Below are 27,936 nucleotides of genomic sequence, written 5' to 3'. Positions count from 1 at the left end.
CACTAAATATGTTGGGAGACAAAGTAGGTAAAAATCTTGAAGACATAGAGGTAGTAGAGAATAAATGAACAAGAATCAAACCATGTGGGAATACTCCCCAGAATTAATAACTGGGATCACATTTTATTAAAGAGTTTCTGCATGTCAAAGGAAATCTCCAGCATAGTAAAAAGAAAACCCACAAATTGAGAAAAAATCTTAGTGAACACTCCCTCAGATTAAAGACTTCTGTCTAGAACAAGAATTTTTAAAAAATCAGACCCCCAAAATTCAAGACCCAATCACAAAATGGGCATCTGAGATAAAAATACAATTCTGAAGTGAAGAAATACAAATGGCAAAGAGATGAAAAAATATTCAGCATGATTAGTCATTAGAGAAATGCAGATTAAAACCACGCTTAGATTCGATCTCATTCCGTAAAGAATGGCCAGGATAAAGAAAACTGACAACAACAAATGCTGGACAGGCTGTGGGGAAAAGGAACTCTTCTGCATTGTTGGCGGGAGTGCAGACTTGTGAAACCACTGTGGAAATCTTTCTGGAGATTCCTCAAAAAGCTGGGATTGGAAGTGCCATTTGACCCACATAGTCCACTTCTGGGCATATTCCCAGAATATCTGAAAACATCATACCACAGTGTTATATGTGCACCCGTGTTTATAGCAGCACAATTTTATAATAGCTAGGTCTAGGAAACAACCTAAATGTCCTTTAACTGAGGAATGGTGGTGTTTTTATAGAATAAAGTACTACTTTGCTATAAAGAATGATCACATTGAGATATTTATAAATAAATGAATGCAACTTGAGACCATACTCATAAGTGAAATCAAGCTCACATGTATAAATACCATATAGTCTCCCTACTGTAAGAAATGGTAAGAGTACAAAAAATTTTATGGTCATCATGGTTCCCCATTACATTGCTTTGAAGTCTTACAATATTTTCATTCATTGGTTGAAATAGTTTTATTGCTTTGTTTGATTTTGTTATGTGTGGTGGTATAAATAGCTATTTTGAAGAAAATAAGACATTGCTGATTTAACATCATCCTGCTTTGAAGTCCTACCATGCTTTTGTTCTGTTTCCATTGGTTCTACCATGTTGTGTCTTATTGGATTTAATATGTGTGATTATAAGTATAAAGAATTTTTTTAAGGAAATGAGATTATAGTAGCCATTGTTCATTTTCTATTACTTGGTTTTGAATGTCCTGTAAGCTTTCATTTGCTTGAATGGTTTTATACTATTTTGTTATGTTTGATACTATTGTGTGTGAAGGTATGTTCAACTATTTCAAAGAAAAGAGACATTATGGTACCTACTGTTGACATCTGGTTTTCTCGTTGTGAAGTGCTGTGTGGGCTTCCATTGTTTGGTTCTGATTTGCTCTGTTTTGTTCTTTTGTTTTGTTCTCTTTAAAATAAAATCTAAAAAACTTTAGCTGTTGCTTTGTCCTAGATGGTTTTTATCAGATTGAGATAAAAACCTTCAATTCCAGTTTTCTGTGAGTTATATTTTAATCATGAATGGATGTTAGATTTGTCAAGTGCTTTTTCTGCATCTATCAAGATGATTGTGTGATTTTTGCCCCTAGCTCTGTTAACGTGGTGTATTACATTTACTGATTTGTGTGTGTTGAACCATCTGTAGGGATGAATTCTGCTTGGTCATGGTGTTTAAACTTCTTGATGATCTGCTGCATTCTGTTTGCTGGTATCTTTTGAGAATTTTTACATCAGTGTTCACAAAGGATATTGGCCTGTAGTACTCTCTTTTTGGTTGAATCCTTCTCTGATTTGGGTATTAGGTTAATGCTGCTTTGAGGAATGAGTTTGAGAGTATTGCTTCCCTTTGATTTGATGAAATTCTGATGAATAGTGGTATTAGATGTCTTGTAAATTTTGTGTGGCATTCAGCTGTGAATCAGTTAGAACCTGGGCCTTTCTTTGTTGGTAAGTTTTTAATTACATCTTTAATTTCATTGTCTGATAATGGGTTATGCAGAATTTTTTATATCTTCTTGATTTAGCTTTGGTAATTCATGTTTGTCCAGAAATCTGTCCATTTCTTATGTTTTACTAGAATACAGGTTCTCAAAGTAGGTATTGATGGTCTTCTGGATTTTTGTAAGATCTGTTGTGATGTCACCCTTCTCATTCTTAATTGCATGGATTTGAATTTTTTCTTTCCTTTTTTTTGACAATGTTGGCTAAGTGTCAACTTTATTAAGCAACTCTGACTCATTGATTCTTTTTGTTTTCTTGGTTTTCATTGGATTAATTTCTATTCTGAATTTTATAATTTCCTCCCTTTCAGCTTGAATTTCCCTTCTTTCTAGAAGCTTGAGTTTCAATATTAGCTTGTTTATTTGAGCTCACTTTTTTTTCTGATGTGGGAATTCACCACTATAAATTTCCCTCGTAGGACTGCTTTCATCGTGTCCCATGAGTTCCAGTACGTTTTATTGCATCATCATTTAATTGTAGAGACTAATTTCTTTAGTTTCATCTGTGACCCATTGATCACTTAGGGGAGGACATTATTTAATTCTCATGTGTTTATGAAGTTTTTGTGGATTCTTTCTTTTAGGATAAAAGATGGATGTATAGTCAATGAATCTTAAGACTTAAGTTGTATTGATAAAATATTATTATATATAAATATTCCTAAGATTTAGCTTTGTATAAGGGCTTTGGACATATACTTGCTTAATTTTATGAAGGAAAATGTCCTCGTATGGTACCTGTATGGTTAACATTACTAGTTTCCTTGAGAGAAGGTAGTTGATTTGAGTGAATGGCAAATGTGAATTATGTAACATTTGATGATAAATAAAGCCTTATTGCTTTTGAGTTCATTTAAATGAAAATAATCCTAAATAACTATTTCTAACTAGAGAGCCTACTAGACCTGATGTAATTAATAAGAAAGATAAGGAATTTAGTAAATGCCATCTGTTTTTACAGCAGTAATTAATGTGATTATGTTCTAAAGCAACTTGTTTTACTAAAACATCATGTGTGAGCTTTACACCAATAAATGTTGATAAAATTTACTTTTGAGAGAGGCTTCGTTCTTTTTGTCTGGCAGCAGCCATCAGGTAAGTCAGGATGGATGCATACTAGTATATCCAGGAACTATGGAGGAAGAATCAATCCACTTTAATGTGTTTCCTTCTAAGGGTCTGCTGCTGGCATTATCGCCATCTCTCTGTGCTCCACAGGGCTCCCTGCCCCACCTGGTTGGATAAAGCTTGCAGACTGGAATGCAAGGCCAAATAAGGTTATGTCATAGCCAGGATTCATGTGTGCTGGGGTGGTGACAGACATTCAGTTCCTAGGGGAGCAACTTATGGCAAGTCTGTCCATCATGGTATTAGCTAGCTAAAATTTGCAGGCAACCTTCAGTCTGTTGCTGAAGAGTAAGCTGGGCACCACTGTGGGATTCTGAGAGTTCTCAGTTCTTACTGGGTTGGTGAAAATTCCACATACAAAGTCTTTGAGGTTATCCTCATTGATCCATTCCATAAAGTCATTAGAAGGAATCGTGACACCTGACACCCAGTGGTCCACCAAACCAGTTCATAAGCACATGGAGATGCATGGTCTGACATCTGCAGGTCGCAGGAGTCGTGGCCTTGGAAAGGGCCTTGAGTTCCACCACACTATTGATTGTTCCCTCAGTGCAGCTTGGAGAAGGTACAGTACTCTCCAACTCTACTGTTACCGCTAATATAAGTGATGTTTGTAAAATTCATAACCTAATAAGCAATTTAGGCTAAAAAATTTACTTTTAAATATTCTTCTGTGAAGAAAATTGACATTACCCACTGTTTTAATTTAACCACCTGTATTTCATCCTCCACCTTATCCTCATTTGTTACTTTAACTCCCTATTTTTCCATATACCATATACCCTAGTCTTAGAAAATTAATCATTTCCTGCATACAGCATACTCTTTTACACTGCTGTTCCTTTGCTTCAGTTTTTTTGTTCTTCTTGAAATCTTCCCTTTCCTTCATCACCCAACAAACGCTTATTCAATTTTTGGGTGCTTTAGGTGTGGCTGCCCTTTTCAAGCAACATTATTTTACTGAATTTATCTCTTATTATTATAGTCTGTACCCTCATACCTATAATTGTCATTAAGTGTATTGCAGTGCATATTTTGCATCTGACTCTTGACAAGGTTGTAAACTTGAAGATAGTAGCTGTTTCATGTCTGTGTGTGTAAATAGATGGTATATAAGTAATACCTGGTAACTTTTAAAAAGATGAATTGTGATTCTTAGTCCTGAAGAGATAGTATTATCACATTATTGTAGTCAGGAAATTGCAAGGAGAACAAGACAATACAGGACATAGAATTTATAGTATTATTTATAATGATCACCTAAGGAGTCAAATACAAAGAAGAAAATCCAGCCGAGGCCCTGGATCCCATGGCAGTAAACCTGCATGAGTTCAGCTAAAAACCTAGGCCCATGACGATGACCCATGCAAGTCTATACTATGGATCCGCTCTGGGAAGGTCCAAAGGTCAGTGGTGGAAGCTAGCAGGGTGAAGGATCTGTGCCAGCAGGCTGAGGGTTCTGTAGTAGAGTCAAAAAGTGGTGCTCAAAATAAAAACCAGGGATGTCCTGGAAAGTACCACAGCCATCCTCAGTGACAGTGAGGTTCTCGGCTCTTCCAACAATGAGATTAGCTGAGTACATATCATGAAGCCAGTGTGACAAACTTCTTCTGGAGATTGAGCAGCACTCATCTTCATTTCCAGAGCCAGGAAGTGATGCTCAAAGGATCAAAGCTCCCCTAAGTAAACTGCAGCCATTCTCAACAACAATGCCCTGAGCTCTTCCAGTGATAACAGCTGAGTTCATATCAGGGAAGCCAGTATGACAAGCTCCTCCAGGAGAACCAACTGGCTCCAAACAACAATACTTAAGAGGACACACATTACTCTTTCCAGGTCTCCTTTTTATGCGAGGAACGTCCTCAGACGGGCCATCCATGCTCAGCACCACAATGATTCATTTCAGCTGGTGTTTAAGTTGACCACCAATTACCAGTCCACTACACACATTATTTTCTCTTTCCTGCTCCCTTTGTTTCTCTCTACCCCTTCTCATTCTTTTCTATCCCTTCTTCTTCTTAATTTTATTTTTTTATTCTACTCAGAGAATAGGTGTTTTCAGAAGTGTCTTCCAGAAAAAAAATGTGATAAAATCCACTAAGCGGTATTACTTCCTTGTTCCTACATGTAATCTGTGAGAATGAAAGATTATTTAAAAAATAATTTTGATTTCTTTAGATACTTGCTTCTTAATTATGAAAGTCTGCTGATAATATTATCTATCTAAATGCACTTAAATGAAATAAAGGCTAATGAATCTATATAAACTTGAATCTTACTCAAAAGTAAGAATTTTCAACAGAAACCTGATTCTACAGAAGTCTATATAGCACTTCTTGGACCTTTGTTTTGATGCTCTTTGCTTGTCACAGGCCTTACCTTAAATGACTTAAATAGATTCACCTTTAATCACTCAATATAATAATCTCATTTTTCTTTCTAGATGAATACACTTACTTTAATAATTTTGATGCAATAAAAGATTCTAGGTTTTGAAACAGATTCATGGGGGCTGGGGATTTAGCTCAGCGGCATAAGTGCCTGCCTTGCAAGCAGGCAGTCGTGAGTTCGATCCCTGGTATCGATAAAAACGGAAAAGACAAAAAAAAAAAAAAAAAAAAAAAGAAACAGATTCATGGATATACATAGTAAAACACTCCAATATTGTAAAAGAGATATGCAGAGACAAGATACGTTCTTATCAACCCTGTCCCTTAGCTCTCCTTCATAGAGCCAAAACCTGTGTCATTTTCTTGTGCAAATTTTGAGATATTTTCCATATTTGTGAGGAGAAAAACAGGAATATACATGGCATACTAGTGGATCACCAAACCTGTTAATCATTTTCTATCTGTATTTTTAGTGTTTTCTTGAAAGCCCTGCTTGTTTGCTTAGCTTAAAAGTTTACGTATTTTTTATAACCTTGCACAGTCATAAGAATCACATTGACTATGAGTTTATGGACAGAAATTTCTGTATCTTGATAACCATTTAAAACATGAAAAGCATTACTTCCTTAGTCTTTGAATTTGAAAGTTGTTTCCTAATAAGCATGCTTTGACCCAGCATATCCAGTTAGTTCATTTGTAGTATGGTAGTATGGGGAGTTGTTTATGCTTTTGTTGAAATTCTAACATTTTGATGTACTTTGCAGAACTGTTTTTATATCTGCATCATAAAGCAGAAAATACCAATGAAAAAATTTCTTGAGCTCTTTCTTTTTCTTTCCTTACCAAACTAAAGTGAGGTTCACAGCCTAGATGGCAGTATGTTAGAACCCATTGTGCCATTCATCCTTTTCTTAAATTTGGATTAGTGTGTGAAATACATTAGGGGTTTGGAAGAACTGTAGTCCTTTTGTGAAGTGGGGAACACATTAAAGATTAATATTGTTACTCTTGCTGCCAGACAAAATAAATGGTTCTAACACCACAGAATATCAGGGCTAAGTATCTCAATGAAAAATCTTAGTTAAGCCATTCTTTTTTAAAAAAAAAAAAATTATTTAAAGAAAGAAAGAGAAAGTTTTAAAAAAAAATGAGAAAAAAGCAAAATACAGAATTCAAAAAAAATCAACATAAAATCGCTAGTTGATACATTACATATTGTCATCTTAACAATAGTTGTTAAAGGTACAAAATCAAAGCATAAAAAGTGGTTATGCACTCAAACATTGACAGTGCAATCTCTTCTGTTCAATGATCTAATAGAAATTTAGTAATCTGGTCATCTGTCTTACACATTATACATACCATTATATCCTTTAGAGCACATCCCTTTCACTGTTACAATATCTATTATACCTTTGGGGTCCCTTTATTCTGTCAGTTCTTATTATTTTTGTATTAGAGAGACAATGTGATAATTACTCATGTGAGTCTTATTTATTTCACTAATGAGGATATCTCAAGTTGCCTTCATTTACCTATAAAGGCCTCAAGATCATCCTTTTTTATAGCTGACTAGTAGAACAATACCACATTTTTTTCATCCACTCTGTGGTTGTGATGGGCATTTTGGTTGTTTCCAAGATTTCACAATTGTGCTGCTATGAACATGGGTGTACATATATCACTGTGACATGACCTTTTCAGTTTTTCTGGGAAAATATGCAGGAGGAGAATAGGTAGATCGAAAGGAACTTCCAATCCTAGTGTTTTGAGGAATCTCCAAACTGATTTCCACAGTGGTTGCACTTGTCTGTACCCCTACCAACAGTGGAGAAGTGTTCCTTTTCCCCCGCATCCTCGCCAACATTTGTTTGTTGTTTTCTTGATGGCAGGCATTCTTTCCAGGGTGAGATGAAATCTCAATGCTGTTTTAATTTGCATTTTTCAAATGACCAGTGATGGTGAACATTTCTTCATTTCTTCATATACTTAACTTCCCGTTTGTATATCATCATCCAAGAATTGTGTGTTCATCTCCAATGCCCGTTTTTGGAGAGGGTCTTTGAATTTAGGGGCTTGATGTTTTTCAGTTCTTTATATGTTTTGGATATAAGTCCTTTGTCCGAGGGGTTGTTAGCTAAAATTCTTTCCCATTCTGTGGGTTTTCTTTTCACTTTGTTGGTGATTTCTTTTGAAGTGCAAAACTTTTCAATAATATGAGATCCCAAGTTGCTGATTCTTTGAAGTATTGCCAGTTCAGTTTGTGTTTTATTCATGAATTCTCCCCTACCTCTTTGTCTCCAAGTTTTTTTACCTAACTTGTCCTCCAGTAGATACAGTGTTTCTATTTTAATATTTAGATCCTTGATCCACTTTGACTTTAGTTTAGTGTATGGTGGTAGGCATGGGTCTTTTTTTAGTTTTCAGCATGTGGAAAGCCAATTTTTCCAACACCATTTATTAAACAGGCTATCTTTTTTCCAGTGAACTTATTTAGCCCCTTTGTGAAATATAAGATGGCTGAGTGCCTCTGTATTTGTGTTTGCATCTTCTAATCTGTTCCATTGATCCTCAGGTCTATTTCTTTGCCAGTATCATGCTGATTTTATCACTGTGGCTTTGTAGTATAGTTTCAAGTCAGGAATTGAAATGCCTCCTGCCTTGCCTTTGTTACCCAGAATCACCTTTGCTATTCTAGGTTTCTTCTGTTTCCAGATGAATTTTAGGAGTATTTTCTCAAAATCTGTAAGGATATTAATAGTATTTTGATGGGGTTTGCATTGAATCTGTATAACAGTTTTGGGAGTATGGCCATATTCACAGTGTTGGTTCTTCCTAACCAAAAGCAAGGAATATCCTTCCATTTTTTTTTTTTTTTTACATCCTCTTCACTCTCCTTTTTTAGCATAGCATAATTTTCAGCATATAGGTCTTTTACATTTTTGGTTAGGTTGATTCCTAAGTATTTAATTTTTTTAGATGCAACTGTGAAAGGCAATATTTCCATAATTTCTCTCTCATGGAGTTTTTTGTGTACAGGAATGCTATTGATTTTTGAATGTTGACTTTGTATCCAGCTGCACTGCTGAATTTGTTTATTACCTCTAGCAGTTTTTTAAATGGAGTTTTTGGGGTCTTCTATGGGGAGTGTCATGTCATCTACAAATAAAATAATTTTACTTCTTCTTTTCCTATTTTTATTCCTTTTATTTTTCTCTCTTATCTGATTGCTCTGGCTAATATTTCCAGAACTATATTGAATAGGAGTGGTGATAGTGGACATCCTTGTGTTGTTCCTGGTTTTAGAGTGAAAACTTTCAGTTTTTGTCCATTTAGTATAATGTTGGCTGTTGGTTTGTCATAGATGGCCTTTATGATATTGAAGTACATACTGTCTCTTCTGAGTTTCTGTAGGGTTTTTTTTTTTTTTTTTTGTCTTTTTCATTTTTATCGGTACCAGGGATCGAACTCACGACTGCCTGCTTGCAAGGCAGGCACTTAGGCCACTGAGCTAAATCCCCAGCCCCCATTCTGTAGGGTTTTTATCCTGAAAAGGTGTTGGACTTTATCAAAAGTTTTTTCTTCATCTATTGAGATGACCATGTGATTTTTATTTTTGGCTCTGTTGATGTGCTGTATTATGTTTATTGATTTGTGTATGTTGAACCATCCCTGCATTCCTGGAATAAATCCCACTTGGTTGTGGTTTATAATCTTCTTGATGACTTGCTGCATTCTATTTGCCAGTATTTTACTGAGGATCTTTGCATCAATGTTCATTAGTGACATTGGTCTGTAGTTCTCCTTTTTGGTTGCGTCTTTCTCTGGTTTTGGTATCAGAGTGATAATTTGCCTTCAAGAATGAGTTAGGAAGGACTGCTTCTCATTCCATTTCATTTAAGAGTTTAAGGAGTATTGGCGTTAAATCTTCTCTAAATTTTTTATAGAATTCAGCTGTGAATCCATCAGGACCTGGGCTTTTCTTTGTTGGTAAGCTTTTAATCACATTTTTGATTACAGTAGCTGATACTGGGTTATTCAGAATTGCTACATCTTCTTGATTGAGCTTTGGTAGTTCATATGTTCCTAGAAATCTGTCCATTTTCTCTGTGTTTTCCACCCTATGTGAGTAGAGATTTTTTTTTTTTTTTTTTTTTTTTTTGTCTTTGAGACAGGGTCTCTCTATGCAGTTCAGGCTAACCTTGAGCTCACTTTGTAGCCCAGGCTAGTCTTGATCTCGCAACGATCCTCCTGCCTCAGCCTCCCGAGTGCTGGGATTACAGGCGTGAGCAGAGATTTTTAAAGTAGGTGTTCATGATCTTTTGAATTTCCATGGGATCTGTGGTAATTTCTTTCTTTTCAGCCCTTATTGTGTAGATTTGAGCTTTTTCTTTCTTGATAAGGTTGGCCAGGAGTTTATCTATTTCTTTTATTCTCTCAAAAACAAGCTCTTTGATTCATTCTTTGTATTGTTTTTTTTACTTTCAATTGCATTAATTTCTGCTCTAATCTTTACAATTTCCTCTCTTCTATGAACTTTGGGTTTGATTTGCTCTTCCTTTTCTAGAAGCTTAAGATATAACATTAAGGTTATTTGTGTTCATTCCATTTTCTTTATGTGACTATTTATTCCTGTATATTTTCCTCTTAGGACTGCTTTCTCTGCGTCCTATAGATTACAGTATGTTGTATATGCATTTTCATTGTATCGTAGGTATTGTTCTATTTCTTTAATTTCATCTGTAACCAATTAGTTATTCAGAAGGTTATCATTTAATTTCCATGTATTTATGCAGGTTTTGCAGGGGTTTTTTGCAATTGATTTCCAGTTTTATTATGCTATGATCTGATATTGTGCGTGGGATGATTTTGCTCCCTTTGCATTTAGTTAAGAATGGTTTATGGGTTAATATATGGTCTATTTTTGAGAATGTCCCATGTGCTGCTGAGAAGAATGTATATTCTGATGTGGTTGTGTGTGGGACACTTTGTAAACATCCACTAAGTCCATTCACTCACAGGTATGATTCAGTTCTATTATTTCTTTGCTGACTTTTTGTCTGGTTGATCTATCTCTTTGTGACAGTGGGGTGTTAAGGTTTCCTTTTACAATTGTATTCTTCTGTATTTGGTTTTTCATATCCATTAGTATTTGTCTCGTATAGTTGGGTGTTCCTGTATTTGGTGCATATATATTTATAATTGTTAATTCTTCCTCTCGTAGTTTTCCACTTACAAGTATATAGTGGCTGTCTTTATCTCTTTTAATCCTTTTAGGTTTGAAGTTCACTTTGTCTGCAAACAGAGTAGTTACCCCTGCTTTTTGCTACGTTCCTGTTGCATGGAATACTATTTTCCACCCTTTGACTTTCTTTTTGCATCATATGTGTGTCTTGTACACAGCATATTGTGGGATCCTGTTTCTTGATCCATTCTGTCAACCTGTTTCTTTTGGTAGGTGAATTGAGCCCATTTACATTTATGGATATCACTGATATGTACTGGCTTGACTTTGCCATGTTGTGTTCCTATTGTTGGTTTCCTGCATTTCTCCCTTGTTTGTTTTCTTGTCCAGCCTGATGGTTTCTTTCTGTTGTTGTTCAGGAGATTGTGGTCATTTTTATCTCTATCTAGCATGTCTTTCAGTACTCTTTCTAGGGTTGGTTTGGTGGACATGAATTCCTTTAGTTGTTCTTTGTCATGGAAGTATCTTGTTTCTCCATTAAATTTGAAAGATAGTTTTTCTGGGTACATCAGTCTGGGTTGAAAGTTGTTTTCTTTCAGGGCTTGAAAGCTCATCTTAACTTGAGGGTTTGTGCTGAAAAGTGTGCCGTGATTCTAATAGACTTTGCTTGATAGGTGAGCTGTGTTTTTTCTTTAGCAGCTTTTAGTATTCTGTTTTTATGCTGTATGTCTTGGACTTAATTATATGTGTGGTTGTAGATTTATGTTGGTAGTAACTGTTTGGTGTTCTGTGTGTCTCACTTATTTGTATATCAGATTTTTCCCTGTGTGTGGGAAATTTTCCGCTATTACTTCTGTGAATCATTTAGTTACGTCATTTGCATTGACTCCTGCATCTTCACTGATGCCTATTAATCTTATATGGTTTCTCTTGGCATACTCTTGAAGCTGCTAGATTGTCATTTCATGCTGTTTTGTTGTTTTTATAAGTTCTACACTTTCGTGATTGCTATCTGCAATCCTGTATTTAAGGTCTGAAATTCTATCCTCAGCTTCTTTTAAACGGTTCCAGCTTTCAATAGAGTTTTTGTTCTTTGGATATCTCTTTCAATTTGTTTCATGCTTGTTTTCTGCATTGTTTGTTCAAAGTTTCAATCAATTTCTCATGCTCCTGTATTTTTTTTTTTTATCTATTTCTTCTCTAGCTATGTTGAGCAACTTATTTACTAAGGTTGTTATTTTTGTCTTTATGTAAGACATTATTTCTAATTTGATTTCCTCTATAGCCTCATGGATTTGTTTCTTTACTTCATTTCCTATCTTTTCAGAGATTTTGGGGTATGACTTTCAAAGTCCTCTATTTCAATGTTGCCTATACTTGCTCCTGATGGACTAGATGTTTGAGATTGCATTTTGCCATTTTGTTTTGTGATTCTCACCTTTTGGGTAAATATTTGGTCTTTCAGTCCCAACAGTCTCAACTGTCCATAGTGTGAGTTTTAGGGTCCTACTGTGTGGTTGATGTTTGTCCAGTTGCTGGGTACCACAATGTAGAGGAGAGCCAATCACCTGAATTTCTCCTACAGGGCCTGTTGGATGAGTCCTATATTCTTTCTGGGCTAGCTAGCCTAGAAGTATTGATGTAGGTCAACTCTTAGTTCCTGCTGTTGCTATGTCCTCAGGTTGTTGCAGATCACCAAATCTCCCTGTCTGTAGTGTTTGTGTCAGCTGAGGCCTTACTGTGTCACTGGGGGTCTCATAAGCTCTTTTAATTTTTTCCTAGTTGGCAGAGGCCTTACTGGTGCACTCCTCAACCTGTCTGATGTTCTCTGTATGGAGGAGGGGATTCCCTACTCTTGCTAAATTCGTCAAGGTCTTACAGTTAGTTGGGGGGAGTTTCACTTCCACTCCTATTTACCCACTGTAGACCTCTATTTTAGGGGCAAATTTACCACACTGACTGGAACTACTGAGGTCTTCTGTGTTTGGATGAGGGGTTCCTGGGTCTCCCATCTTTGCATGGTAATTCACTGTAGTCCAAGGTTCTGGGAGAAGGGGTTGGATTCAAAGATCAACTGGGGTGCTAGGTCCAGGAAATGGGTAGGTTCCCCAAGGAACAGAACCGCAGCAGCAATCCGAGATGGCTTAGTCGTGCTGCAGGTGTCCCAAGTGTTCCAGAGGAGGGGTGGCCCAGCCACGGCAGCTGAAGTGGCTAGGTCATGCTGGAGTGTCCCAGGTGTTCATGACCAAGGGGCGGCCCCAGCTGCTGCAGTCCTAAGCCACCCAGGCCTGCTGGGGCAGCCCATGTGTTCCCTGGGTGGGGGTGGGGGGGGTGGAGGGTGGGGTAACAGTGGTGGCAGTCCTAGGTGGCCAGGTAGTGCTGGAGCATCCCAGGTGTTCGTGGCCATGGGGTGGGTCCAGGGGCAGCAGTGCAAGGTGACACAAGCCTTGCAGGGTGGCCCTGGTGTTGCCGTGGAAGGACAGGCCCAGTGGCTGCATTCCAGGGTGGCTAGGCAGGGGCGTCCCAGGTGTTTACCAAGCCATTGTTTCTTTTAGCTCCTAATTGTTAGAAATGTATTTCATCCTTCAGGCTAATATATACTGAGTGTAAAGACAGTGATGATCTTTCAACTTCTGTTACTCTGTCTGCTTGGGTAAATATCTTCATGGGGAGAAGCAATGTTGCTATAAGAGAATGAAACTCGTAACCTACTGGATGTCTGAAAATGCCAAGTTTGTGTTCTCTGAAACCAAAGAATGAATTCTAGGAACAATGAAAGTATTTATTGAAATAAAGCCCCTGTCTGAGAGGGACAAAGGGAGCCCCTGAAAGTGGATTGCCCTCCAACCCCGCTTCTCAAGAGTGTTATTGAGCAAAGTCATTAAGTGAGGCAGGCTTAAAGTGGTACAGAACTATAATCAGTAAGGTTACAATATAGTTGCTCTGTTGATCCAGTGGCAAATTATAGGATGAGTGTGAGATGGAACAAAACTATGTTCAGTCAGTAAGTATGCAATAAGTATAGTCACTAGGGTAATATTAATTAAATGGGGATCAAACAGGAAAACAGGTCCTGTAGCAAGTGCACATAGGAGGGACAAGGACACTGAAAAGTGTGGGTTAAGGAGGTTTGGTCCTCTACCTCAAGGTGATTGATGCCTACTTAGAATGTCAGCGCTGTTCACCCCTAGGGGAAGTACTTGGGTGAATGGTTCTTTTTCCTAAAGCCCGCACCTACAGCCACCGTTGTCTTTTGCACTGATCTCTGGAAGGCCAGCCCTGTCTGACTGCCTCCAGTATTTCTACCTAACTGACCTATCTATAATAGAGTTATTATTGTATTTTGAGAATTTTACACAATCATTGTTGTATTATAGGGGAAAACTAAAAACATTTCTATATCGATTTGGGAAGGGGGTCATACTTCAACTTGGCTTCTTCTGTCTTTATTTTGCTTAAAAACTACACATAGTGTAGTAGTTTATAGTAATAGAAAATAGAATGTGCTATGCTTTGACACTTTGGAAAATAAAGCCTAGAAATTTTTGTAGAAAAGATTAATTGTTCTCTCATAAAAATAGTTGTGTGAATACCTAAAGTTACTTAAACGCATGTAGACGTAGTTTAAAACTTTGTTGAAATATTTACTCTTGTACTTGGTATCAATGGGCAGTATAACTTTCTTTGGCCTACCAATAGTCGTCATTTTTAATGAAAGGCAAAAAAAAGTTGATGTTTAGATTGAAGCATTTAAAAACATGAAAGGAGCATGAGATTCTTCTTCTGAGAGTCTGCAATACATTGTATCTGTGAAACTCCCTATTTCTGACAACTTCGTTGCACTTCAGCCAGATAGTGAGATAATAAACAAGAAAAATCCTTGTCTTTGAAAGGATTAACTTTCAGATGTTGATAATGTTTACCTCACTGAGATTTTGTATACCTTAATTAGCGTTAGCAAATCTCTCTGATACTGTTGAAGGAAAAGCAGTTAAGCTATTAAACGTTAAATAGTGTTATTACAATGTGATGTTCCAAACAGATTATTTTTTCTTTGGTGGCAGGAGAGGAAGCTGAAGACAGTCTATCTTGATTTTAGTCTCTCTAATAGTATAGCTTGAAGCTAAGATGCTTTCTGAGGTGAGTTCCATCTTTGAATCTCCACCAAAAATTAGTTGTTTCCTTTCTGTATTCTGTATTTGTAGTATAGAAACCAAAAGAACAAAGCGCAGTTAAAGCAGGCTTGTGTGTCAGTTTGTGTTGTGTAATCTAGTAGTGGCATATTTACTGATGCCATTGACACTTTAGGCAAGTCACACGCTGATTGTAACTGGCTGTAACCAAAAAGATACAATCTGTTGCTATATATATATATATATATATATATATATATATATATAATTTTTAAAATTGAGAATAGGCAAAAGATAGTTGTTCCTAGATTTTAACTTCCTAACTCTTCAGCAAATTTTCATTTGCTTATTATATAACAGATTAATTACAGAAGCTTTTCTGGACCGTTGTACATTTGCAGTTGTATATATAGTATTTTTTAGGTGTTTTCACACTAGAGGCCGGGTATGGTGGCGCCTGCCTGTATCCCTGCACTCAGGAGACTGAGGTAATAGGATTGCTGTGAGTTCAAGGCCAGCCTAAACTGCTATAGTGAAACTCTGTCTCAAAAATGTAAATAAATAAAATAAAATAGGCACTAAATCCTATAAATAAATAAATAAAATAAAATGATATAGAACAGGCACTAAATCCCTTTGGATGGATAGACACACACACACACAGGATTTCACAGGGGTTTTGTGTTCTAATTGTGCTGAAAGATGGGAACAATCATGGGAAAACATGATTGTACTACTGTGACATGCAATAAAATATATATATTTATAACTAATGGATAAATTGGAAACAGTGCTTCTTCCCACCCCCTCCTTTCCCTTCCCCCTTCCCTTCCCCTTTCCCATTAAGCTGTAGCAGTATTTTTATGTTTATAAAGCATACCCTGTTTTTTAATGAAAGTCAGGTCAATCATGTTGAACAAATTATATATCTGTTTATTTAGTTGTGTAGCAGTGGTCTGAAATTAAAACCATAAAATATGTTTTGAGTACTTTCAGGGTATCTTTTTATTCTTAACAATAAGATTCACTCTCATTACCAGAGCCACATCCAATTCCATCAGTACCTTTTTCTTCTTTGCTCACTTACCTGCTATTTTGTTTTGTTTTGTTTCTGGGATTTGAGATTAAACCCAAGGCCTTCACCTTGAGGTACATCACACCTCATTTTTAAACTTTGATAGAGTCTGGCTAAGCTGCTCAGGATGGGCTTGAATTTGCCACCTTCCTGGCTTAGGCTCCCAGAGTGCCAGGACTACAAGTATGTGCCAGTGTATCCCAAAGTTTCCTTATTTTACGAGCGTTCATCGAGTATGTCCTGCTACTGAGGCGTGATGTCTTCAGAAGATTATTTGATGGCTCTCAGCTAAATTGCAGAAGATAGGCTGTATGAGCCACTAGTAATATTAAGATTTAATTTTAAAATATTATATAAATTTAAACTTTTTCTTTCCTTTTTTTTTTTTTTTTGGTTTTGTTTGTTTTTTGAGACAGACTCACTATGTAGTTCAGAACTTGAACTCATGGCAATCATCCTGCCTCAGTCTCCTGAACACAGTTAAAAGACAACTTATTTGCTTTACATTATTAGGACAGTAACAGGAAGGCATCCAGGTCTTCTCAAACCAACATGAGACAATGGAATAGCTTTGCCTTATTAATCGGTAAGGGAGTTACCAAATCTTATGTGTTTTTTAGATAGTTTACAGCTAGCATCTTCAATATAGCTTTCAAGAAATCAAAAACCAAAATATACAACCTTAAAAATCTCAACTATTCCATTGTATAATGAGATGATATTTGCATTTTTCTGAAAAAGCAATACTTTTCTTAAGTTTTGTTACTGTTTTCTTTTATATAATTTGCTGTATATTCTAGTCTAATTGAGTTTGTTAATCAGTCTTATCTAAACACTTAGTGTTGTAATAGAGTGAATTAACTTGGTTATTTAGCCTATAAGGGCAAGCTAAGATAGAGTGAGCTGGATCAATGCAAATAGCGCACACACCATGCTAATTAAAGTCACAGGAACAAAGATAAAAGAAGGAAGAATGTTCTTGGCAGAGAGTATAGTGTAGTTAGCTGACAGCCCCTCCCTAACCTTCTGGTTGAATAAACTTAGAATTGTTGAGTAACTAGTTTGCTTTGAATCCTATTTCCAGAAACTTGAAAATGGAGTCAAGTAACTGATTTAAAAAAAAAAAAACAAAAACCAAAAACCAATGACTCTACAAAGTCTGTGCTCTGCTTATTTATAAAAGACCAACACCAAGAAAGCACATTAGTAATTCCAGTTCTGAAATTTCCTCATGGTGGGCATCCAATAATTGTTTTTTTTCTTATGCCCTGACTTCCTCCTCTTGTGTGCAGTTTTCATTCTTTGACTTAGGCAACATTCAGACTTACACAAAATTATTTGTTTCAATGTGCTATGTAGAATTTCTGGGGTTTTTTTGAGTGTCCTGGTTACCTCAGCAGTAAAATTTGCAGCAGGAAGCTGTCGTATTCTTTATAATATTTAAAAACTTGGGTATATGCCATAAAGATATTCCATAATATTCCACAAAAAAACCATTAAAATATTAATAGATAATTTATTGAGCTCCTACTATTTGAAACATGTAGTCCTGAAAATAAATTTTTGTGGTACTATTGTGGTGGGTACATCTGATTTATCTTGTGCAAGACATCTAAATGTACTGTGTGGTCTTCAGGTTTTACAAGTCTCTTTAACATTCTGTCATAAGTATTCTGCTTCACTTAGTAATCTAGTAACTACAGTGTTACTGTTTTACTTTACGCTTTGAATCTTGTATCTAAAAGATTTGTAGTATCATGAATTGGTAGATAACCAATATCTTGCATTTCTTCATAAAGCCATTCATTTCCTTTATTGTTTATAAGAAATTTGTTAGATAAACTTCTAGTAAAAGTGTGTCAGGCCTATTAAGCTCTTGTCGGAAAGTCAGTAATCTGCTCTAAAATCCCATGCCCAGAATGTAATTCTCAGCAAAGATTTTTGTCCTTTAGAATATAAAGAAAATGAGCTGTTACTGTTGAAAAGTGTGGTATAGAAATTTTTCTTTATACTGAAAGATTTTAAAACTAGAGTAACTTGATAATAGGACCAATATTATATACAATTGTAAAACCATGTAAGCCTAGAATAATTGTTTAAATACTCCCACAACAACCTGCATATTAGGCATTTTCTTTCTTTAAAAGTATTTATATTGCAATATAAAGCATTGTTTGTAAAAAGATGTCATCTGGATTTTTAGAGTAGTAGTTGGACTTTCCATTTACTTACGTATTTATATTTCAGTTTTACACATTGAAATATAAGTATTTTCACCTCTCATTAATAATTAGATGGTTACAAGACAGAGTTGTATTTTTTCCTTTTTTACTTTTAGCTCTTTTTTGTTTGTTTACTCAAAAAATATTTACGAAAAAAATACTAGGTTCCAGAAAATGTGTCAGGTGCTAGGTATAGAATAATACCCACACAGATTTGAGTGTAACAGGGAGGAGAAACAAATAGCACATATATTACAAATAAGTGGTTATGGAAACTAATAAGCATCAGTTGGGCTTGAATTAATTATCACATTTCTCCAAAAGTAAGACCTAGACTTTGCTATTTCTTGGGGTAATCTATAGCTATTAAAAGGAATGATTGCCTCTACTGAGAGTTCATAAAGAATTGACTCATTATATATAGTCTTGTATATTAAAAGCAAAACAACAAAAATAATACTTGGCTAGGGATGTAGCTCAGGAATGCCCTGGATTTAATACCCAGTCACACAGTCAATAACAAAGAAAACAGCTCTTTATTTTCATGCATCATATTTTCAGTTAAACACAAAATAAGTTGAGATTTTAAAAAAATTCACTGTGCTTAGAAAGCAAATAGGTAAGTAATTAATTTCTGTGGTGGGTCTTCCATACCCGCCTCACCCCGAGTTCTGGGATTGAACCTAGGGCCTCAGTTATGCTAGACAAGCACAGAAGGGGATGCTAGATGTCTACTAATAGAGGAATGGATTATCTGTGGCTATTGATATATAGTAATCTACTGCAGTCACATAATACATAGTGTGATACATTCATAAGAATTTTGAAAACAGAAAACACTTCCAGGCGTTATACATACATAATACAGAAATGAGAATCATCAGGAGGTACAAACAGAATAATAGTTTTTCTCAGAAATGAGGAAAGAAATGAGATTAAGGATGAAAGTTATATCTGTTTTTTTTTCCTCTAATAATCCAAAGTAAATAGGGCAAAATAGTGACAGTTATTCAATCTGAGTAATGGAGACCTGGAGTAATTTTTTTATATTACTATTTAATAATAGCAGGTATACCCCTTTACAAAATGAATAGTTGTTCATCACTAGTGATATTTGACTTTTGGCATCATATAATATAACATATTAAATACTGTTACTAAAAATACCATGTAGAATATATTTTATTTAGAAGAAATTAACCAACCTATTGTTCCATTATCACAGTTAAAGTTTTAGACCTTGCTATGTAGGAGTTGGGTTACTAAAATAAGGTTATTTCATTTGGTAAAAATTAGTTTAACTAGTGGTGTTGCATACCTGTAATTCCGGCACTCTGAGAGACTGAGGAAGGTGAATCACAAGTTCCAGCCTAGCCCAGCTTAGGAATCTTAGCAAGCCCTTGTCTCAAAATTTAAAATAATAATGATATAATTAAGAAAAGACTGGGGATGTAACTCAGTGTGAAGGCCTTGGGTTTAATAATTCCTACTACCTCATTCAGTTTTAAGAAAAGAAGCAAATAAATGTATAAAGAAAATCAGTGAGAGTGGTGTCCTGTAGACAAATTACTAAGATTAATATACACTTGAATTATTTATAAATATAAATTGAAAAAGTGGAATTATACTCAGTGACTCAGATACCCTGTTTTTCACTTAGTGTTTCAAGTGGTTACAAATTAGACTAAAATATTCCCAGCAAAAGTACAAAAAAATTGATTTATTCAAATGTCAAACTTTGTAAGAAGTCATCAAATTAGACTCATGGAAAAGCCAGGTCCTCTGTCTATCTATGGAGAGAATATCATTTTAAATTGCTTCAGAGTTTATACTTATAGACCAAGAGAGGATAAAAGAGGCAAACAACAACATTAGTTTTTAACAGAATAATCACATGGGATAATCTGAATTCAAATTTGGCTCTTTTAAAATACTGTCATGTCAGCATGGTCTCCATGGATCTCCAGCTCAGTTCTCAGAAGAAATCTGTGTCTATGTTTACTTGAACAGATATACAGTACACCATCCTTTTACCATTCTCAGACAAAAGCAAACTAGAATAGCTCACTTCACATGGTTTTTTTTTTTTTTTTTTTTTTTTTAAGGTTTTGGAAAAAACGTATAAATCGGCACAATGAATATTTTAATAATTCAAAAATCTATTTCTAAGTCTTTGGAGCAGAAATTAATTATTTGGGCTTGGGATATAGCTCATTTGTGAGTCTTCTGTTTTACTTTATTACATGGGTGAAAACATCTAGTACAGTGGAGAGCAGAAGCATAGGTGGCAGGCCTGCTATGTCTTGTTCTTAACTTTACAAGAGATGCATGCAGTGATTTGGCTCATATTTGCTATGAGTTTTAGTTTGAAACTCCTTATTGAGTTAAGGAGTTTACTTTTCTTTATTCTAAGATATTTATAATTAGTAATATTAAATTTTGTTGATTTTTTGTTTCTATTGATCATTTCTTTAATTTGTTAATGCAGTGAATTTACATTAATATGTTTGCTACTCATAAACCATTGTAGTATTCTCAAAGTAAAATCTAGCTTGTCATGATGTATTTTATTCTATTATATATTTTAATACATCGGTATATTTACTAAGATATCATTTAGGATGTTGAAAACATGTTTATAATTGAATTGACCTTTAATTTTGCTTTCTTTCACTTGGTCTATCTTTTATACCAGTCATACTGAATGAAATTTTAGAACTCTGTTTCTTAGGAAACTTCTGTTCAAATAACTTGTGAAGATTGTAAAACTCATATATAGAAATGCTTATATCTAGAGTTCTTTTCATTTGACATTTTTACCTATTGATCATATTCTCATTTTCTTGAGTCTAATTAAATTCTTCAACAAATTATTTCTTCTATGTTTTGAAACACAGTGCCTGAAAACTTTCATAGAACTTTGTGATGAGCTATAAACTATATATATTCATAGTATCCTTTTCATTCCTAATACTGTTTATTGGTACAAAGATTTTTTTCACTAAGATACTGTTTCAACATTCTTCACATAGTTTTTGAAAATGTTTAAGAAAGGCAAGCTATCTTAGAGAAATTATTAAATGCGTTTCTGATAACAGTTTTATTTTTCTGACTGAGCTGTATAATCGTTCCATTTAGGCCATTAATCACCGTTTAGTTTTGTATTAATTTTTTTTTTTCTTTTCTGTTTTCATGTTTGAGAGAGGGTCTCACGGATAGCTCAGACTCTACTTGAGCTCACAATTCTCCTGTCTTAGCCTGATGAATGCTAGGATCACAGGCCTGCACTATTATGCCCCACAGTGTTTTTTTTTTTAAATATTCTGTTTATAAAGCAGTAATTCACTAATTTTTGCATTTTAAAACAGATGTATTATATTCCTTAAAGAGTAGGGCTTAATTTGGGGCAGTAGAAGGGCACCTTTATATTTGAAAGATTTTCTTCAAATGTTTTATTCAGGAGAATTTTATGTTTGAACTATACGTCAGATCTCAAGAAAACTTAATATGCAAGGTGGTTCCCTATCTATCAGTCTGTCATCTATCCATCCATCCATCCATCAACCCATCCATCCATCCATCATCTTGATATGTATTCCAGGCTGGTCTTGAACTCACTGTATAGCCCAACTTGGCCTCAAATTTGTGGCCGTCTTCCCACCTCATCCTCTGGAGTGGTGGAGTTATTTGTGCACCACCATCCCTGGCAGTTTTTAAAGGGTTAAAAAATAGGTAATAAGGATCACCTTCAAGATCCTGATCAAAGGGCTGGAGGTATAGCTCAGCGGCGCAGCGCCTGCCTGGCAAGCACAAGGTCATGAGTGTGATTTCCGGTACCCACCCCTCAGAAAACCAAAAAACTAAAGTTTTGTGTTTTAGTGTCTGATACATGTAGTGAAACAAGCCAGTTTTTATATCTTGTACTACAGGTACACAACCCACCTGTCTTACATTTTCTTAATGATTAATGATGATAAACATCTTTAAATGTGTTTAGTTTCTGTTTTATGTCTTTTGGTGAAATGTGTTCATAACATTTTATTTTCATGATGTCAAGGGTTTGTTTTCTGATGACTGGTCCCTTTTGTAGAAAGGATACAGACTGGCTTATCTTTTAAGTTCCTTTTAACTTCTTTCAATAAAATACAGTTTGTCATTTTTCTTGCTGTGGCCCTAAGAAAACTTTGCCAAACAGAATAACAAATGTGTATTTCTTGTATCCTAGAATTTCTCCAATTGTGAAGTGGTCCTTTCTCTTCCAAATTCCCTTTGTGACTTTGTAAAAACACTAGTATTCCATATATGTTATCTTATTCTTGGGCTCTGTTCTGTTTCATTGCCCCATCTATCTCTATGCCAATGCCTCTTGATCATTGTATATACTTTTATAATAAATCTTGGCTACATAAGGTGTATTACTCTTCATTCTTCTGTCTTTTTCAGATTTGTTTTGGCTATTCTAGATTTTTGCATTTTCATGTGGTTTTAGATTTGGCTTGTCAGTTTCTTAAAAAATTTTTCTATATGTTTTATAATTTAAAATTTTTAAGATCTTTCCCATCTTTGGGGGCATACTGGGAATCAAACTCAAGACCTCATGCTTGCTTGCAGGCAGGCAGTGTCTTACCTATCTTTTGCCAGATTTATACTTGATCTTTTTCATGTTTTGATGATATAAACTTTAATATGATTTCAAATATCAGTTTCTTTTTTTTCTTTTTTTGCTAGAAGGTGATTAAATTTTGTATGTTGATCCTAAATCTCATCAGATTTTTAACATAGATTATCATGGCATCTGTGAACAAGGGTACTGTTATTTCTTCCTTCCCAACTTAGGTTCCTAAAATCTACCATACGATTTTCAATACAAATGTGTAGAGAGGACCACCCTGTTTTGTCTCTGATCTGAGGGTCAAAATATTCTTTCATCATTAACTTATGGTATTAGCAGTAGATTTTTCATAAATTTTCTTTATCAGGTTGAGTAGGTTTTATTTCGTAGGTCACTGATATTTTCTTCAGGAATGGATGTTGAGTTTTTGTCAAAGTTCATTTTGGGTTTGTTGAGATAAACTATGTTTTGTGAAATTTTGTTAATATGATGAATTATATTGATTCATTATATTATTAACTTTTTTAAATTTTAATTTTATTTATTTAATTTTGAGTGAACTTGGGATTGAACCCAAGACTGAGGTATGTATCCAGCCCTTTCTATTTTTTATTTTGAGATGGAGTTTATCTAACTTGCTAAATTGTCCAGGCTAGGCTTGAACTTGCATTCTTCCTGTCTCAGCCTCCCACAGTACTGTGATTACAGGGATGCACTGCTATGCTTGGTTTACATCGATTTATTTTTAATTAAGCCAATCTTTCCTTTCTAGGAAAAGCTCTAGTTAAATTTTATATCATCCTTATTGTATATAGCTGAATTTGATTTGCTAAAAATTTTAAAGATTTTTTGTATTTGTGTTTATGAGCTGTATTGGTCTATACTTTTCTTATAATATTTTGATATGGTTTTGGTATTGAGATAACACTAGCTTTGAAGAATGAGTTGGGAAGTATTCCCTTTATGTTTTGGTTTGGCCATAATAGGATTTGGTAAACTGTAGCATATGGGCCCAAATCCTACAACCAGCCATCTCTTTTATAACTAAAAATTAAGGATGGTTTTGTATTTTTCAATAGACATATTTACCTATGTGGCATCCTTGGTTTTTACTGTTACCTGCAAAACTTGAAATATTTACTGCTTGGCTATTTTGGAAAAAGTTTGCCCATTTTATTTTATGTTATTATTATTATTATTTTTTTGGTATCCGGGATCAAACTCACGACCTCACACTTGCCAGGGAAGTGCGTATACCACTGAGCTAAATCTCCAGCCCAGGTTCGCCAAGTTTTAAAAAAATGTTTTCCTGAAGAACTTGCTTTTCTCGGTTTCATGTTTTTATTTCATTGTTTCTTGTTTGAGTTTTAGTGTTTCTCTTCCATTTAATTAGGATTTTATTTGCTTTTTTTCTTACATTTTTAAGACAGAAGTTACAATAACTTGTAATAAATCCCACTCATTATATTTTCATTTCAGTATTATATTTTCAGCTGTTAAGTTTAACTTACGTCTTTATTATATCTTTAATTTTCTTTTTGTATTTTTCCATGCTAACTTTCATTTTTCTGGTCGTGCTGGGAATTGAACCCTGGCCTTGTGTGTACATAACTTACATCTGAACTGTGTCACTAGCCCAGTGTCTGTATCTTTTGAACATGTAAAATAAAAATCAACATTGCTTTTTGTGTGCTACTTTTAAAGTATTTGTCAGTTTGGAGTTTTGGTCAATCAGGCTTTTTTTTTCTCTCTTTATTATGGTTTTTCCTTTTCTGTTTCTTTGAAAACCTGGTAATTTTTAGTTGGATTACAGATGTTGTTGGTTATTAGAAACTTTTGTATTTTTACAAATATTCTTATTAAATTATTCTTTAATTTAGTTAAATTACTTGAAAATAGTTTGATTCTTTTAGGTCTTGCATTTAAAAATGTATACAGGATTTAAAAGATGTTTAAGCTTGATTTCTCCTAAATGTTTAGTCTAAGGATTCTATATACTCTATATACAATGCCTTTTGAATTATCAGGTTTTCCAGTCAGACTGGTAGTGTTAGGATCTCTTCCCACACAACCTCGCATGATGCCAGATATCACTTCCATGAATCTTTTTACCGAATCTTTTCCCTCAACTTGCTGTGGTTGCCTTAAATGCACGTGTTGACTCTGCTGATTCTCAAGTGTGATTACTGTACCCTCTGGAATTTTCTCTGATCAGTGCTCTGTATAATACTCTCTTAGCTGAACTCTTGTCTTTGTGTTATAGTCTGATGTTCCACTTCTTCAACTCTGGGAATGTACTAGGCTCCACCTGTATTTCCTCTTCTGTGTTCTGTGTAATCTAGGGTCTTTGTGGGGCTCTCATCATTTGCTTCCTTCCACTTTTATTAGACCATTGTTTCTCACATTTTGTCTGAATTTTGAGTAGTTTTGGGCAGAATGGATCAGTCTCGTCTCTTTTACTCCATCATGGACAGAGGTGGAAGGTCCCATATATCTTTTGAACAGTGAATATGATAAGAGAACATTATTCCCTAAGTATTCACAATAGAGACTATTTGTCCAAATTGGTTCTTTTATGGATGGGTCTTAGAAAGGATAGCTCTCATGTATTTTTTTACATCAATTTCTCTAGCCCTTTTTAAAAAATCTGTATTTTATTCACAGTTGGATTACATTATTATATATAGTAATGTACTATAAATCAGTTCCATTATGTTTTACTAGAATTAGGTTGAATTTAGTACTTGGTGAAAATCTTCTGAGAAGATCATATGCTATTTTTCATACTTGTTTTGCCCCTGATACTATGCCATCAGTATACAAAAAAATGAGATAAGGAGAACCTAGACATAAGCTTTCTATTTTCTAAATTTTCTTTCACTAAATTATATTCTGACAAAGAATGTCAGTGCTTTATGGCATATAGCTGCTCCAGTAAACCCCAATGGGTAGTTTTATTTTGTTTTTACATTATTTCCTAGAAACTAGCCATGTAATTCGGAATTCGGAAAGAGATAGGATTCAAGTCTTAAAAAAATACAAGTTTTAAAAACTGACAGAACATGCTTTATTTGTGAATATATAGTGATTATGCACCTAAATACTATATTTATTTTGATTATTCACTTTGTGCATATACATAAGGGCTTTTTCATTCCTATTCTGTAACCTGAGGGCATTCAAGCTTGGAGGGTGGTCATTTTTATTGCTCCTATTCAATGTTAATACATAGAATTTCATAGGAAATTACAGTTACTTTGCTATAGCTTTTTTACTGAATGCATACTAAAATAGAATAGGTAATGGTTAATTTGGCTTTATCAATTATACAAAATGTTAGAAAAGCTGTAAAAACAACCATATCAGCGCTTTAGCATCGAAGTACTATATTGACATAAAAATTTAAGTTTTCCCAACCATAATCTAAAAATTAAATCCTCTTAAACAACTGTGATGGTAACAATAGATATCTCAGGTTTTGTTGGTTTGTTTTTTGAGACAGGGCCTTACTATGTTGTTCAGCCTGACCTTAAACTTCTAGCAGTCCTCCCACCTCAATCTCCTAAATGCTAGAATTACAACCTGCTCAGGTTTTTTGTTTTGTTTTGTTTTGTTTTTTTTCAGATTTTAGCTCATACAATAACCTTTATAAAGTTTACTAGTTGACATTGTGCTGAGTGCTATATACACGTTTTCTCATTTAAATTGACTTTCAATGAAAAATCAGCCACTATTTAATGTTCACAACAATTTTGCTTTAAAAAAGGGTACATGTACATATATATTAGTTTCCTACCACAAACTTGTTTTTTTTTATTTTTTTATTTTTTTGTACTTGTCTCACTACATAGTACAGCCTGACCTTGAACTCATATGTAGCCCAAGCTGGCCTAGAACTCATGGCAGTCCTCCTGCCTCAGCCTTCCAAGTGTTGGGATTATAGGCATGAGCCACCAGGCCCCACTCCACAAACTTACTGATTGAAAACAACAAAAATTTATCCTTTTTTAGTTTGGGAGATCAGAAGACCAAGATGAGTTTCACTGAGCCTGAAACCAAGGTATAGAAAATACTAATTTCATAGAGAAGCTCTACAATAAAAGCTATTTTCTTAGCTTTTCCAGCTTCTAAAAAAATTGTTCCTTGAATTCCTTGTGCCTGGCTTCTTCCTCTTATGTTCAAAGCAGCAGTGTATGCTTCAATTGCAGTTGCAGCCCACTCAGATAACCCAGGACAATCTCCCAATCTCAGGATCTGTGGTTTAATCATACATTCAAAGTTTCCTTTACCTTATAACGTAGCATTCACATGTTCCATAGACTGTGACTATCTTTGGGAGACCTACTATACATTACATTTTATTTACTTGCTTATGCAAAATGGGATGCATAATACTGCCAAAAATCATGTGATAAGAATACGTGTTAGAAGTAAGCATAGTTTAGAAAGAAATAGAACAAATAGTTTGATAGTGTAAGCAAAAGATCCAGGAGTTCCTTTGGTATATTCCAACATTTTATATTATTGACTGATGTTTATTGTCATAAATAGAAATAAACAGGACATTAAACTTCAGCTTTTTTTTCCCTAGTATATATTTTTTGTTTTCCTAATATATCTTCTCATGCCTTTATAAAACCACTGCTTAGTAATTTGCAGTCAAGTCTTCATGAATTGAAGAACAGATTTATATAGCCTGATCCTATAATTAATTTAGAATTAGTTTGTACTTAATATTTGATCATGTCCATACATATTCATGATTGTAATCCAAGTACTTGGGAGGCTGAGCAAGAAGGATCAAAAGTTTGAGTTTTACCTAGGTAATTTTTAAGACCCTTTCTCCAAATAAAAAGACATGAAGGCCTTGGGTTCAATATCCAGTACCATAGAGACACACACACACACATTCAGATCATTTGGTACCTCATTTGTGGTATGTTTAATAATTTTTGTAGTAACGGATAAGTAAGCTTTAGCACAGAGAGCATGTGTTTTATTATGTAACTTTTAAGAGTTTACATTTTCTTCTCTGACTATAGGATACCAGAAGGCCCCATTGATCAGGGGCCAGCTACAGGAAGGGTACGTGTTTTAGAAGAGCAGCTTGTTAAGGCCAAAGAACAGATTGAAAATTATAAGAAACAAACCAGAAATGGTAGGTGACCACACACTGTTA

The 27,936-nt window shown here is 34.8% G+C and overlaps 1 protein-coding gene and 1 pseudogene across 8 annotated transcripts in view; both read left to right on the top strand.

Moving 5' to 3' along the window:
* The window catches only part of Fut8 (fucosyltransferase 8), a 409,437-nt gene that overhangs the window by 257,676 nt on the left and 123,825 nt on the right, over positions 1–27,936 (top strand). For all 8 annotated transcript variants that reach the window (XM_063240896.1, XM_063240899.1, XM_063240894.1 and 5 more), the window contains one exon: positions 27,800–27,915. In XM_063240896.1, coding sequence (XP_063096966.1) covers positions 27,800–27,915 — 116 coding nt within the window. The remainder of the gene's footprint in view (positions 1–27,799; positions 27,916–27,936) is intronic.
* On the top strand, positions 3,118–22,557 carry LOC100715245 (large ribosomal subunit protein eL15-like; annotated as a pseudogene).

The sequence above is a fragment of the Cavia porcellus genome, unplaced genomic scaffold (genome assembly GCF_034190915.1).
Source record: "Cavia porcellus strain 051 isolate PalLab524CR breed Dunkin Hartley unplaced genomic scaffold, mCavPor4.1 scaffold_31, whole genome shotgun sequence".
In the NCBI taxonomy this organism is placed as follows: Eukaryota; Metazoa; Chordata; class Mammalia; order Rodentia; family Caviidae; genus Cavia; species Cavia porcellus.
Note: the sequence above shows the minus strand (reverse complement) of the source record. Positions and strands in the feature narration are given on the sequence as shown.